This window comes from Puma concolor, chromosome F2 (genome assembly GCF_028749965.1).
Source record: "Puma concolor isolate L17-30 chromosome F2, mPumCon1.1.hap2, whole genome shotgun sequence".
Taxonomy (NCBI): domain Eukaryota; kingdom Metazoa; phylum Chordata; class Mammalia; order Carnivora; family Felidae; genus Puma; species Puma concolor.
The window spans coordinates 29,180,815-29,195,786 of record NC_141684.1 but is presented as its reverse complement, the minus strand read 5'-3'; the positions used below and the strand labels follow the sequence as shown (position 1 = coordinate 29,195,786).

The window sequence follows — 14,972 nt, the reverse complement described above, 5'->3', positions numbered from 1 at the left end:
TTTTAATGCAATATGGAATACTGTGTTTTTTAAATTGAACATTATAATCCATTTGTGGTATGCTGTTATTTAGTGTGTTGTAACCATAATCTTTTGATGAAATGGAATGGAAAATATCAGAGTGTCTTGCCTTCTTATGGGTAAGCACCTTCTAAAGTTAAATGTTGTTTTGCGAAACTTTTGTTTCAATAATAATGTATGTGCATGTGCCTATGCCTCTCCGCGTGTGGTGAATCACAACAGTAAAAGGTATTTCCCATTCAGGAAAGGACTGGTATAGTGGCCCCCAGGGGTTATAAAATCAGAGAGATTTGCTAAATTCTATACTAAATGACCACCCCAACTCCCATTGGGTGCCAGGTTGTGACTCTCACTTTTGTCTTTCAAACTACTTTCATTGTACTTGGGCTTCTCTCTGCTTCTTGATATTCCATTAGTACAGAGGAGGAAATAACCAGAACTGTTACAACTACATGTAAAAGCAACAATATTTGGTGAAAGTAAAATGTTTTGGGCTTTCAGGTATCAACTTTGCCATAATGGCTTTAGCTGCTCAAAAACCTTTGTGTTTTGTTTTTGTTTTAACTTCCAGGATAATAGTGTGTTTCAAGTATTTGAAGTTATTAACTCTTGGACCTTTGGACAAGTAAAGTTTTATTGTTGACAAATTTACATCAGTCTCATAAAAATATATCTCAGCACATTCTTTAATAATGCTAATCAGGCTATAGGTGTTGCTGGTGCAAATTAGTGGATAGGAGTTCAGAGCTAATATCAGCATTGTCATGATTTCTATAAAAAGTGCTTTTCTTTCATTTTTAGTTTAATTTAATTTAACTTTTCTTTTCTCTTCTCTTCTCTTCTCTTCTCTTCTTTCTTTTCTTTTCTTTTCTTTTCTTTTCTTTTTTAGAGAAAGAGAACACAAGCAGAAGAGAGGGGCAGAGGGAGAGAGAAGGAGAATCTTAAGCAGAATACATGCTCAGCATGGAGCCCAGTGCAGGGCTCAATCCCATGACCCTGGGATCATGACCTGAGCTGAAATCAAGAGCTGGGCGCTCGACTGACTGAGCCACCCATGTACCCCTAATTTTAATTGTTTTTGGCCTTAATTTATACTTTGAAGACTTGTGTTTATAGAACATGTAGCTGCACTATTTAAAAGCATAGAAAATAACAGTGGTCAAAGGAAAATAATCTGTCTAGGGATTTAATTTTCCATCAACTCTTGGGTCTTGTCTGAAATTTTTGTATTTTATATTGCTAAAGAGCTGAAGTTAAAGTGGCATGCATAGTGATAGCAGATAAGAATAAGAAATTAGGGCTGGCTCAGTCCGTTCAGTGTCTGACTTTGGCTCCGGTCATGATGTCACGGTTTGTGAGTTTGAGCCCTGCATTGGGCTCTCTGCTATCAGCACAGAGCCTGCTTCCTCTGCTCCTTCTCTCTCTGTCCCTGCCCCACTCACACACATGCCCGCTCTTTCTCTCAAAAATAAATAAACATTAAAAAAAGAATAAGAAATTAAAATTTTATGTGTAATTTGATAAATAGCTTTTAATAATAATTTCCTTTGTTATATTTCAAAATTGTATGGTTCACAGGTGGAACTCTAATATTTGATGAAGCTGACATTGAACTCCAGGCAGAAAATATTCTAATTACAGACGGAGGCATTCTTCAGGTATACGAGAGAACCTGATATGGAATCCTTGCTAACCTCTCTCCATCTCTTTGTAAAATACCACTTGTAAAATGGATGGTTAATTATAACAAGCCCTCACAAGTTTATCTTTATGTAGGTCTCCATTACTAGTCTAAAATCCCCTTTTTGGGAAAATGTCTTCCAGAGTGTTCTTGTGCTTTTAATGGGAAGAGAATAGCATACTATCATAGAGCCAAATTTTAAATAGAACAGAAAAAAAATAATAGCTCTGAAATGTGGCTAAAGTCAATCAGTATACTTTCCAAAGATCTGACTAGAAAACGTAAGGTTTATCTTCTGGAATAAAGATACTACAACCGAGCAATCAATTTCTCAAAAGAAAGGGTTACTTTTTAAGTGGTTAAAACTGTGGATATTGACTTTTAACTTTCCGAATGATGCTTGTGAAATCCCTTGCAGATTGGGACAGAAGCATCCCCGTTTCAACACAGGGCGGTCATTACCTTGCATGGGCACCTGCGATCTCCTGAGCTCCCAGTATATGGCACCAAAACTCTGGCCGTGCGAGAGGGAATCCTGGATCTGCATGGTAGGGCAGCCAAAAGGGCTCAGGGAATTGGTCCAGGAGATACTAGCCAGGAAACAAGGGATAACCCTCCTGACAACTCTTTAAAGGAAAACTTGCCAAGCTTCTCCTGTCTTTACATGTCCCCTCTTTGTTCCTCTTTATCTCTGCCCTCCCCTTATCCAGGGCAGGTCAGCCCTTCCTACTACCAAGACTCACAACCCAAGTCACTCCTGGGGACACCGTTCTGGATCTTCTCTACACCGTTCTGCTTCTTCCTTTGTATGTGTTCCCACAACACCTTTTGCCTATTTCAGCACCTACCAGAGTACATAGTGATTATTACTGCTTTCATTTGTCTATATACCACGGCATTAAGTCTGGAAGCAGAAGATTGTAACTTCTAATGTTTGTATTTTAAAATGGGCTCTTTCTAAAATATAAGTTTATAGTTGTACTTCTATATGACTATATTCTGGAAAATTACCAGCAAATAAAAATGATTATGATCATGTTTGAGGTATCAGGCTTACTTATTTAAAGGAAGCATGGTGTGAATCCTTTTTATGTTAAAGTCTTCTATATTGCAATAATCTGTTTCTTTCATAAATTTAGAATGTATAAACACAATCCCTATTATGATAATAACTGTCACCCTGCATTGTGCTAAATAAATATCCTAATGTAATTTTCAGAAGTTTACACATTTCATTTGTCTCTAGATTATCAATATAAGCAATTTATATCAACACTGGCAAAGGTAATAGGCCTCTGCCTGTTTTAACAATAGTATCAAATCACATTTATATTGTGTTTTTATAAAGATAATTGTTTTAAATGCAGTATATCATTGCAGAAGGATGATTTTTAGTTTTATAGATCCACACATGTTATCATAACATAATTGTTACTTTTATAAAGCAAGCATTCTAAATATTTCTTTTTCTTTTTTGAGAAAGGTATAAAATGCCAAGGTAAAATGAACCTTTCCAAAGTTGATTCAATCCAGGCAAATATGAAAAATACATAAAGCTCTCACTATGCAAGAAAACACGTCTTTAGACATACTCAGTCTGGGGGCACCTGGGTGCCTCAGTTGGTTGAGCATCTGACTTCAACTCAGGTCATGATCTCATGGTCCGTGAGTTCAAGCCCCATGTCAGGCTCTGTGCTGACAGCTCAGAGCCTGGAACCTGCTTTGGATTCTGTGTCTCCCTCTCTCTCTGCCCCTCCCCTGCTTGCGCTTTGTGAATCTTTCTCTATCTCTAAAATAAATAAACACTGATTTAAAAATTAAAAAAAAAAAAGAAAGAAAGACTCAGTTTGTCTGTTGGCTCCAGGTCTGCCTGTTTCTGTGATCTGGACTCGTCTGGCTCATACAACAAAGGCGGGGGAAAGGACTTTGATTTTACAAGAAGCAGTAACTTGGAAACCAGGCGATAAGATTGTAATCGCAAGCACAGGTCACAGGTATGATGTCTTCTGGGCATGATAACTTTGATTTAGAATAGAGATTTTTTTTAACTCTGCAAAAGAGGGATGATCCAGAAGGTCTACAACTATTTGATTTAAATTTGAAACCTCTAATAAAGAAATATAAATACCAAGTACATATTTGCTAAATGTTAACATCAGGTTGAACACCACTGTGTTGTTTTAATTGGTTAATTTCTAATAGGAAAAAGTATAAATTTGAACCTATAAAATGTATACTAATGAAATATTTTAGTTGTCTTTCACAGATAGATTCCCATGTAAGATTTTGCTTGAAAAAAGCATTCTGCTATTAAGTCATTTAAAACCTCTGACTTAGAGCTTTAGCTAAATACATTAGTGAATGCAAAAATGTAAACGAGCTGCTTTATTTGGGGTCACCAGAGAACACGGTGTCAGGCTGCTGGGGAACTCTTTCATATCTTACAGTCTTAGCAGTGGTTCCCATGGAGCAAGGTTGTTAGTAATGATTGAAACAAAGAGAAGAAATTATTACAGATTGAGTGGTGATTAACACGACCTTTTACATGTCTGACATTTTACAATTGAAACGGCCTATGACCCTGAATTTCTGCTTAATTATATATATTAGCAAACGAGAAATAAAAAGAATAAAAATAATACAGCTACACCAAGAATATTGGTGGGGAAAGGGAGCAGGAAGAGCTGTATTTTTGCTTTGTTGTTCAAATTATGGGTAATAGCAAAATTGGGTATGGCCGTGCTTATCAGGTAACAAGTAGTAATTTATGGTAAGAAACGGCTAAATTATGTTAAGGTCGTGACTCAATTTAGAATTAAAATTCAAGATGGCATTTTGATTTTGCCATTTTCCAAGTTAAAAATAGACTTGCAGATGTTAGGAAGAGTTAAGTATATACTTAGCTTTATAAGTGTCCTTTTTTTTTCCTGCCTTTGGAAGAAATTTTAATTACATAATGGCAAAATAAAAAGCAGCAAAATGAGAGGGCTTCCGAGTAGAATAGAAGGTTCTTGTTTATAGCTTTTCTGTGTGAAATAACAGGGTAAATTTAGAATTTAGCTTAGAGATATTTAATTTTAAGGAACAAGAATTAAGAAGTTTCCCACCAAACTGAACTCATTGTTTACTATTTCATTCATACGTTGTATTTAAGAATTTGTAAAAGCAAGTGGTTGAGAAAACTACTAAAATTAGTCAGCCTGGACCCATTTCCCAGCAATACCACTTGCCAGGTCTGCAGCCATAGTATTTCATCTCTGTACTTCAGGAAAACTAGAATGCTAATAGTGTCTATGTCAGAGTTATTGTAAGAATTAAATGAGTTAGTATGTGTAGGCACTCAGAGTGAAACTGGCTCAAAGTAAGTGCTGTATAAATGTTAGATATTATTACAAAGGCATAAAAATTGTGTTCAGGTGCACATAACATATTAAAATGCTTTGTAGAACCTTCTTTTCTAAAGAAATCTGTGTATCATCTGAATCCAAGAGAATTTGGGAGAGGCCCTCCTAAATCCCTTTTCTATATCGCCTAAGGGATCTTATGCTCTTGGTATACCCTTAGCTCAAGCATCATTAATCCTCACCTCCCCATGGCTTCCTTTGCCCACAGTTCCTTCTCTGAGTCTTTTGTACTTTGGCTTTCTCCAACCACTCACTGTCTTGAAAAATAACTTTATTCTCTTATCTTTTCTAGCTGCTTTCATTTTGCTTAAAAAAATGATTAATTTGCTTAAATATTATGCCCATTTTTTTCATTGCATTTTTGTTATCCATTTTTTCCCCTTAAGCCCTTACAGTCTAGTTTTGATCTTCACAAAAACTTTCCCGGTGACTTTCTGACTATCAGTATCTGTCACTTCCTGCACATCACCAAGTTCTTTGGGTCCTGCCCTTGAAATGTCTCTTCCATCAGCTTTCCCTGCCCTTAGTTTAATTTAGACTCTGCCCCTCACACCTGGAATATTACATCACCTTCCGATGTGGGCTTCACTCCTCTATTTTCCTCCCCTCACTAATTCGTTCTGCATTAATTTGTTAAATCAATCAAACACTCTTCCTGAGTTGTGACAGGTACTGTACTGAGTGCTCAGCACACAAAATGACTTAACCTGTGGGTGCCTTACCTGCAGGAGCAGCCTGGTAGTGGAAAGGATGAAGAAGCAGATAGGAGAGCCACAGCAGACATGATGGGCCTGCAGTGTGAATTTGGTGGGCACTGACAGGGCATGAGATAGAGTGTGTTGGGAATCCAGAAGAAGGGCTGGGAAAGTTGAGAGAGGTGTTTTTTTACCCAGTTTGCATGTGACGTTGTCATTTGAACCAGTATTTAAAAGAGGAAAAAGATTTGCCAAGGGAGAGATGAGTCAAAAGGGAAGGTCAGGAAGACACAGATATAACTCCCCTAACCTTACCTCTGTTGAAAACACCAGTCACACACTTTGGTAGATAATATACAATCAGGCACGGGCACACACGTCTCTGTAAAGTCAGGGGTACTTTCTACTTGGCATCCTTTGCTCTGTGCCTAGAAAACCAGCTAGACACTCAATAAATGTTTGCTGAATGAATGAATACATGAGTGAGTATATTATAGAATCGAGAGGTCCTTTCGCTGTGGCTGGAATTGGAGGTGTTTTGAAGAAGTGGTAGAAATAAGGCTTCATATACTTCCCCTCAGTCTTGTCTTTTCCCTACTCAGAAACTTCCAATGGCTTATCAACCTCAGCACTGTTGACACTTTGGGCCTCACAAGTCTTTCTTGTGTGGGGCAGCCCCTTGTGTTATAGGATGTTTAGAAATATCCATAGCCACTCCCCACTAGATGCCAGTCGGACCCCCATTTGTGACAGCCGAAAATGTGTCCAGGCATTGCCAAATGTCTCATGGGCAGATATAATCATTCGCAGTGGAGGACCACTGAGTGTGATCTTCAAAGTTTTAAGTGAATGGCTTATGTGAATACTTTACAGGAATTAGTCCAGTTCTCTCTAAACAACTGCAGCACTGGGAACATATTTATTTAATTGAAATGCATTTGTAAAATTTGCTCACTCTAAGAAAGAGTTAAACACCATTTTCGAATTCCTCTTCAGAATATTGTAAGACATTAAAAAATTTCCTAGTTTATAGAGGGAGTGTTCAGAGAGCATAAAACAAATGCACTGAAACAAGATTATGTTGATTTAGATTAATCTGGAAAGGTTTTTGTTGAAATTTTTACAGACACGGTCAACGAGAGAATGAAAAACGCACCATTGCATCCGTATCTGCTGATGGCACAAACGTAGTGCTCACTGACCCGCTGAATTACACACACTTGGGAATCACTGTCACACTCCCTGATGGAACTCTGTTTGAAGCAAGAGCAGAAGTTGGAATTCTCACAAGGAATATTTTAATAAGAGGATCTGATACTATGGAGTGGAATCACAAAATTCCAGCATGTCCTGATGGATTTGACACTGGTAATTTTAGCAACCTGAGTGTGTCAGCTTGTAAATTGTTTCCAGACATTGTAAAGGTGCTCCCTGGGAGAAAAATCACCCCCAGTTAAAAACTGCTATTGAAAGAGCATACTAGGTTATGCTCTAGTACTAAATAAACCTCAAATGGCATTTCTCTTTAAAATGAGAAAGGTTTATTTCTCACTCAGGCTGCACGTGTCCAATATGCTCATTGTTATGATTCTAGGATATAGGCTGATGGAGACTCCACCTCAACATAGGCCTCTGTGATCTCTGGGACAAGGCAATGGGATGGCCAGGGAGTCAAACAATAGCCGTTAATCACTTTGGTCCTGAAGAGACGTGTCTCTTCCACTCAAGTGTCATTAGACAAGAAATGATTCCATATCTTACCAGAGTTCTTATATGTGTGCCTGTGTTTGTATGTGTGTATATATAGATAGATGATAGATAGATGCTTTTATGTAATAAAAATACCATTACAATATGATGTATAGTTAAATATTAAGAAATATGGTTTAAAGATAGACTTCAGTGGGTTATATTAGAAAAGGCTCCCTGGATTCAGTGTCAAATAACCTACATTCTGATTCCAGTTCATGAAACCTAATATCATCCTGTTTAAAATAAGAATATTTCCTGTTCTGCCCACTTACTGTAGTTACAGGAATTAAGTGGCAATATGCATATTCTAGTGCTATACAAATATAGGATTTGCATTATGTTAATCTCCAAATATTGGGGCAAAGCTTCAGAGATAGTAAGAAAAAATATCTTTATTAGTATTAATTTAACCAGTCAAATATTTATTTAGTATCTTTGAAAAATGCTGTAATAGGTACCTTAGAGAATGCAAAGGTGAACGAGATAGAGGAGGAAATGATGTGAATGCAAATAATTATATCCCAGGATGAGATTAAAATTATGTATGAATAAAAAGGTATAATTAGGTGTGGGGGATCTATATAATTAGAGGATTTTGCCATGGTTTTTCTTTATAATATCTTAAAAAATATTTTTCAAGGTGAATTTGCTACACAGACATGCTTCCAGGGAAAGTTTGGAGAAGAAATAGGAAGTGACCAGTTTGGAGGCTGCATTATGTTTCATGCTCCTGTCCCTGGTGCTAGCATGGTAACTGGAAGAATAGAATACGTAGAGGTAAGACGCATTGTTGGTAAATCACAGTGGTTTGCCAAAAGTTATCTATGGCAGTGACTAAGCACTGAACTGCTGTTGACCAGATGCTGCTTATGATCTGGTAGAGGAGACAGAGAAGTAAACAGACAATTTTGATACACCCAATTATTCACCCATTTAATCATGCCAAAATTTTGTTTCTTTTTCTCACAGCCCACATAAAATTCATCAGCAAGTTCTACCCACACAGCCTACAAAATATAATGACCTGCATCCACTCTCCCTCCACTACTGCCACCCAGTCCCTCACCCAAGCCACCATCCCCTCTCATCTGGACTACTATGATTCCCTCCTAACTGATCACCGTGCTTCCACCCTTTCTCCAATAGAATCTCCATGCCACAGCCAAATAGACTTTTTAAAGTATAAATCAGATCTTGCTGCACCCTGTTCCAATGGCTTTATGTTACACCTAAAACAAAAAGCCCAAGTCCTTCCCATAGGACCCACACGATCTGTCCCCCAGCTGACCTCTGACTTTATCTCCTGTGACTCTACCCAGGCTCATGCCATGCTAGCTGCATGGGCCTCCTTGTCAAGCACATTTCTGTCTCAGGTTCTTTGCATTTGCTCTTCTTTTTGCTTGGAATTCTCCTCCAGCAAATGCTTGTATGGCTCACATTGATTTCGGTCAGATGTGTTTCTCAAATGTCCTCCCTTAAGAGAGGCCTTTCCTTACTGTCTTTATTTGAAATAACTGCCCAAACATGTTTTCCTTCATTTACTCATAGCTCCTGACATATATATATATCTATTTTCAATCTCTCTCCCTAGAACATAAACTCAATTAGTTCAGAGATTTTGTGTTTCTGGTTTTCTACTGATTGTCCTGTAGCTGAAACTGTGCTTGACATACAGCAGGTTCTCAACTGATTGTTAATGTAACCAGTTTGTGAAAAAATAAATAAATATGCAAGTTATCCCCAGGAGATTAGGAGCCCCTCTGTAACTTACTCATATTCAGTCTATATAATCAAAATTTAGCACAGTTTTTATCAGATGTTCAGTAAAAGGGAGGAGGATAGGAAGGATGAAATGATGGAAGGAAGGGAGGGAGGGAGGGAGGGAGGGAGGGTGTGTGTGAGAGAGAAAGGAATAGTAAAATCCATAAATGTATTAAATTGGAGACACCCAGACTGCAAACAACGTATTGAGGGTGGTAGAGGCAACACCTGTATCTCCCTCTTTCTAGGATATGTTACACATATGTGACATCTGAGATATGGACTAAATAAGGTCAGGGTCGATCTGTGTATTGATTATTAGTAATAGTTTTTTATTTTTAGATGAAAAATGAAAATAAATAGATGCCCTAATATTTTTTCTAACATTATGGGATCATATTACACCCGCACACTTGCACACGCACTCCCACACACTGGTATCCTCTGTATTAAATTAATGGATTATAGACCTACTGAAAGAAAGCACAGCACAGTGGTTAATAAAAGCACCAACCTAGAATCAGACCACCTTTAATGGAGTTTAAATGGAGTTTTATGACCATGAACAAGATTCTTAGCCATCGTAAACTTCATCTGTAAAGTGAAGTTGGTGACAAATGGCTACCTTGTAGGGCTGTGGTAAAGATTGATCATGCATATAGGACACAGCACAATATCTGGCAATCGGTAAACATTCAAGAAATATTTGTTATTATTATATAAGAATCAGAGTGAAGGAGAAAAATAAGTCTTTGAAAGGTTTTATATTGCCAAACATGGAAGTTTAGTAATAGATTGAGGTGAAAAACAAGATTCAGAGATGGCTTTTGTTCATTCATTCATTTGGTAACAAGTATGGGCTGTTATATATTGAATAAAACAATGTGGATTGAAGGTCACATAACAGATTTGAAGGATAAACATGAATAATATGGCAGATATAAATGTATCGATAGTAATTAATATAAAATTGGAGATTGTTATGAAACAAGAAAATATAAGCCAGGCAAATTATGAGTCTATGTGTATCACTAAATAGCTATGATTTCTGGGCTTGACAGATATTCCATGCTGGCCAGGCTTTCCGGTTGGGGCGATATCCAATTCATTGGCACCTGCTCGGAGATTTGCAATTTACATCTTATGTAAGAGGCTGTGCAATTCACCAGGCCTATAACAGAGCTGTTACTATCCATAACACACATCACCTGCTGGTTGAGTGGAATATTATATATGATATCAAGGGAGGAGCATTTTTTATAGAAGATGGTATTGAACATGGCAATATTTTGCAATATAACTTGGCAGTCTTTGTGCAACAAAGTACTAGTCTTTTGAATGATGATGTGACCCCAGCTGCATTTTGGGTAACCAACCCAAACAACACCATACGACACAATGCAGCTGCTGGAGGCACTCACTTTGGCTTTTGGTACCGAATGAACAACCATCCTGATGGGCCATCCTATGACCGAAACATTTGCCAAAAAAGAGTTCCTCTTGGAGAATTCTTTAACAACACTGTTCATTCTCAAGGCTGGTTTGGACTATGGATATTTGAAGAATATTTCCCCATGCAAACAGGATCTTGTACTTCTACAGTGCCAGTGCCTGCGATATTTAATTCACTTACTACTTGGAACTGTGAAAAAGGAGCTGAATGGGTCAATGGAGGAGCCCTTCAGTTCCATAACTTTGTGATGGTAAATAATTATGAGGCTGGAATCGAGACCAAGAGGATTCTGGCTCCTTATGTTGGGGGATGGGGTGAAACCAATGGAGCAGTGATTAAAAATGCCAAAATAGTTGGGCATCTTGATGAACTGGGAATGGGGTCTGCATTTTGCACAAGGAAAGGCCTGGTTCTCCCATTTAGTGAAGGCTTGACTGTATCTTCTGTACACTTTATGAACTTTGACCGTCCCAACTGTGCAGCTTTGGGAGTGACATCCATCACTGGAGTTTGTAATGAAAAATGTGGAGGTTGGAGTGCAAAATTTGTTGATATCCAGTATTTTCACACACCAAACAAGGCTGGCTTTCGATGGGAACATGAAGTGGTACTGATTGATGTTGATGGTTCACTTACAGGTAATGTTATATTCTCATCTGGTAATATACATTGGAAATGTTTATGTTTACACAGAGAGTTGAACTGTCAAAGCAGACTCACATGAATCACAGATCTTACCCAGCATCAAACTTTGGCAATGATTTAAGGATATAGGTCAGCACTAGGCACAGATGAGACACTCTTTTTGTGGAAGAAGCCCAAATTGTCAGGTGTAGCCTTTAAAAATATCCTTTATCCTTTTTTTTTTCTCTTGCATTTGCACTTTGGTTTGGATTAACAGCAAATTTTGAGGAATATTTATGGGAACTTTGACCACAAAGGGAATTTTTTTGCTTATTCATTTTATATTCAGTTAATTATACAGATAAGAAACTGTTTACATGATTACCCAAATTCTCTAAGCTAATCATGCCCCATCAATGTATATATTCCAGGTTTATTTACATAAGCAATGTAAGCAAACTAGAAATATCTTGCTAAAATACTGTAAAAGAAAGGAATAAGTTACAGGGCTACTGTTAACTCTTTCCTTTTTTTAAAATTTTTTAACATTTATTTATTTTTGAGAGAGAGAGACAGAGTGCGAACAGGGGAGGGGCAGAGAGAGAGGGAGACACAGAATTCGAAGCAGGCTCCAGGCTCCGAGCTGTCAGCACAGAGCAGGATGTGGGGCTCAAACTCACAAACCGTAAGATCGTGACCTGAGCCAAAGTCAGACACTTAACCGACTGAACCACCCAGGCTCCCCAGTCCTTTTCTTACCACTCTAAATTCTGAATTTGAAATTAGTTCAAAGAATATGTTAACTGTAGTACAAAATTCTACATGGAGTATGCCACATTTTCTGTAAATATTCATAATTTCTACAGTTTAGTATCTGTACACATTTTTCAACGTTTATTTATTTTTGGGACAGAGAGAGACAGAGCATGAACAGGGGAGGGGCAGAGAGAGAGGGAGACACAGAATCGGAAACAGGCTCCAGGCTCGGAGCCATCAGCCCAGAGTCTGACGCGGGGCTCGAACTCACGGACCGCGAGATCGTGACCTGGCTGAAGTCGGACGCTTAACCGACTGCGCCACCCAGGCGCCCCTCTGTACACATTTTAATGATATATTTGTCTAAATAAGATCACAAGGATTATGTGTGGGATTCTGCATAATTCTTTAAGAGATCATTGACAAGTAAATCTACAGATATTAGCAATTTACTTTTGAAAGACTTTGTAAGATGGAAAAAGATTCATCTCAATATTCAAATAGACTGAGTTCTCAACTATAGTTGTTGACTTTTGACTGTTGTTCTAATTGTGGCTTTTAGAGGGAGAACATTTGGGTGATTCTCATTTATAAAAATTTGTATAACCTTTATTAGTATCTAATTCATTCAGCTTGGGTATTTAATGGTAGTTGGCAGTCCATTGGTTAAGAGTACAGGCTCTATGGTCAGACTTCCTGGGTTTGAATCCTTCTGTGTATCCTTGAGTAAGTTACTTATCCTGTTTCCCATCCTTATTTGGCTCTCATGTATTCTTCAGATCCTGTGTTTCATCTACATCTACAATAATCTCCCTAACCAAAGAATCCACTGCAAAGCTTCCATATGAGGTCCTATTCCCCCATGCCAAAAAAATAAATTACCAGGACTTTTAGATTTTGTTACTGGTACTGTGGGGCACAGTAGCTATATGTTGTAGACAGTTTGGGGTTTTGTTGGTTTTTTTAGTTTTCTAACATGATACAGGAAACATTCTGTTTATGTCCATCTCCTAGGTCACAGAGGACACACTGTCATTCCATACAGCTCATTGCTGGACCCTTCCCACTGCACACAAGAAGCCGAGTGGAGCATTGGGTTCCCTGGGGCTGTCTGTGACGCCTCAGTCAGCTTCCACCGTTTGGCATTCAACAAGCCTTCTCCAGTATCTCTGCTTGAAAAGGATGTGGTTCTCTCAGACTCTTTTGGTAAGTGGAATACAATCGTTTAAACTAGTAACTTAAATATTTTTCTATTTTCATCATCATCTTTTTGAGTTATCACTCGCTATTTGGAACATGGAAAAATTATAATATTTTTATTAGTCATTATCAGGCAGGAAACAAATAACACACCCAAAATGGGCATGTGAGGATATGGAATAAATGCATGGACCAGCATGATGTTCTGCTGCTCAAGTAACCTCCAGATAATATTACTACAGAGAGTAGGAAAGTTGACACAGTCCTTGGAGCAAGACGGTAAAAATACACTGTTGTCCCTGCTAGTGAAGGCAGAGCCTTTTGATTATATTTGTTGATTGAAATGGGTTGGAGGGGCATTTGCTAGGCCAATAGCTGTACACCAGGTGCCAGGGATTATTGGTTCACCGATTTGTTTTAGTAATGATATCATACCTGGAATATCAGATGAGCTTGACATCATTACCTGACTAGGTTGAATTAATTTGCTGTCATTATTCATGATCCCTCTGGCATTTGCACCAGCCAAACAAGTAAGTTAAATGGGAATGTGCCCTTTGGTCGAGAGATGCAGGAGCCCACTGAGAACCCCCTACTTCCTCACAGGGAGAGAGGGGACTAATGAGTTCATTACACATTCCTCTCTGCCTCTCTTCTTCCTCTGCTCCCCACTGTCCAAACTCATGAAGAATAGTGGACAGTGGATCTGCAGGGGAAACAGTAAGTACGAAGCAATTCTTTTATCATTTATTACGATGTTATCAGTTATTATATTTAACTTTTAAAACATTCTTACTAGAGTTTCTTCCTCCTATGAATTGAAAAGGTCATACAGCAACTCTCTGGGTAATGGTTATACCCACTATCTCAGTGGCTTAAAAACATGAACCCAGCAGCCATTCCTTTTCTTGTGATTACCAGATGTCTGGGATGGAGCAACATCACTTAAACTTTTAGAGACTGTGGTACAATAAACAATATTTTAAGCAAAGTATCTATGAATGTTTTCTTCTGATTAAAAACTGAGAAGCTAAAACAAAAAGGAACCAAAACACCAAAAGCAAATGAAGCTATTTTGTCTGATGAGATAATACATTAATATTTCCCATTATTATGTTATCAAATAGTTACTTATGATAAAAGTTTTAATCATATCTTCAAATACTTTATGACTGAACATTAGCTTTTTATAAAACGTGGTCTAAGATAATTTTCCAGAGGACTCAGAGATGTACAAACCATCCTGAGGAAATTATTTTAAATATACAGCATAATAAAAAATATATATGCCTTTAACAATTTTTCAGTAGTAATAGTTAAACATTTTGAGTCTGTAGTTTAGGGTTTGTTTTTTGTCATTGTTGGTTTTTTGGTGGTGGTGGTGGTGGTGGCGGTAGTGATGATTTTAGAAGTTTTTATTTGTGTTATTATTCATTTTTTAAAAGTTTATTTATTTTGAGACAGGAAGAGAGTGGGGGAGGGGCAGAGAGGAGAGAGAGTCTCCCAAGCAGGTTCCATGCTGTGAGCATGGAGCCCAACTTGGGCTCACATCCACAAACAGTGAGATCATGACCTGAGCCGAAACCAAGAGCAGGACACTTAACCGACAGAACCACCCAGGTGCC

General features: G+C 38.0%; 1 protein-coding gene across 3 annotated transcripts in view; it reads left to right on the top strand.

Annotated features, from left to right (window-relative positions):
* Positions 1-14,972, top strand: part of PKHD1L1 (PKHD1 like 1) — a 159,140-nt gene that overhangs the window by 79,557 nt on the left and 64,611 nt on the right. For all 3 annotated transcript variants that reach the window (XM_086695604.1, XM_025922529.2, XM_086695602.1), the window contains exons 44-50: positions 1,600-1,679; positions 2,121-2,250; positions 3,567-3,696; positions 6,928-7,169; positions 8,194-8,330; positions 10,376-11,405; positions 13,162-13,353. In XM_086695604.1, the coding sequence (XP_086551730.1) occupies positions 1,600-1,679; positions 2,121-2,250; positions 3,567-3,696; positions 6,928-7,169; positions 8,194-8,330; positions 10,376-11,405; positions 13,162-13,353 (1,941 nt within the window). The remainder of the gene's footprint in view (positions 1-1,599; positions 1,680-2,120; positions 2,251-3,566; positions 3,697-6,927; positions 7,170-8,193; positions 8,331-10,375; positions 11,406-13,161; positions 13,354-14,972) is intronic.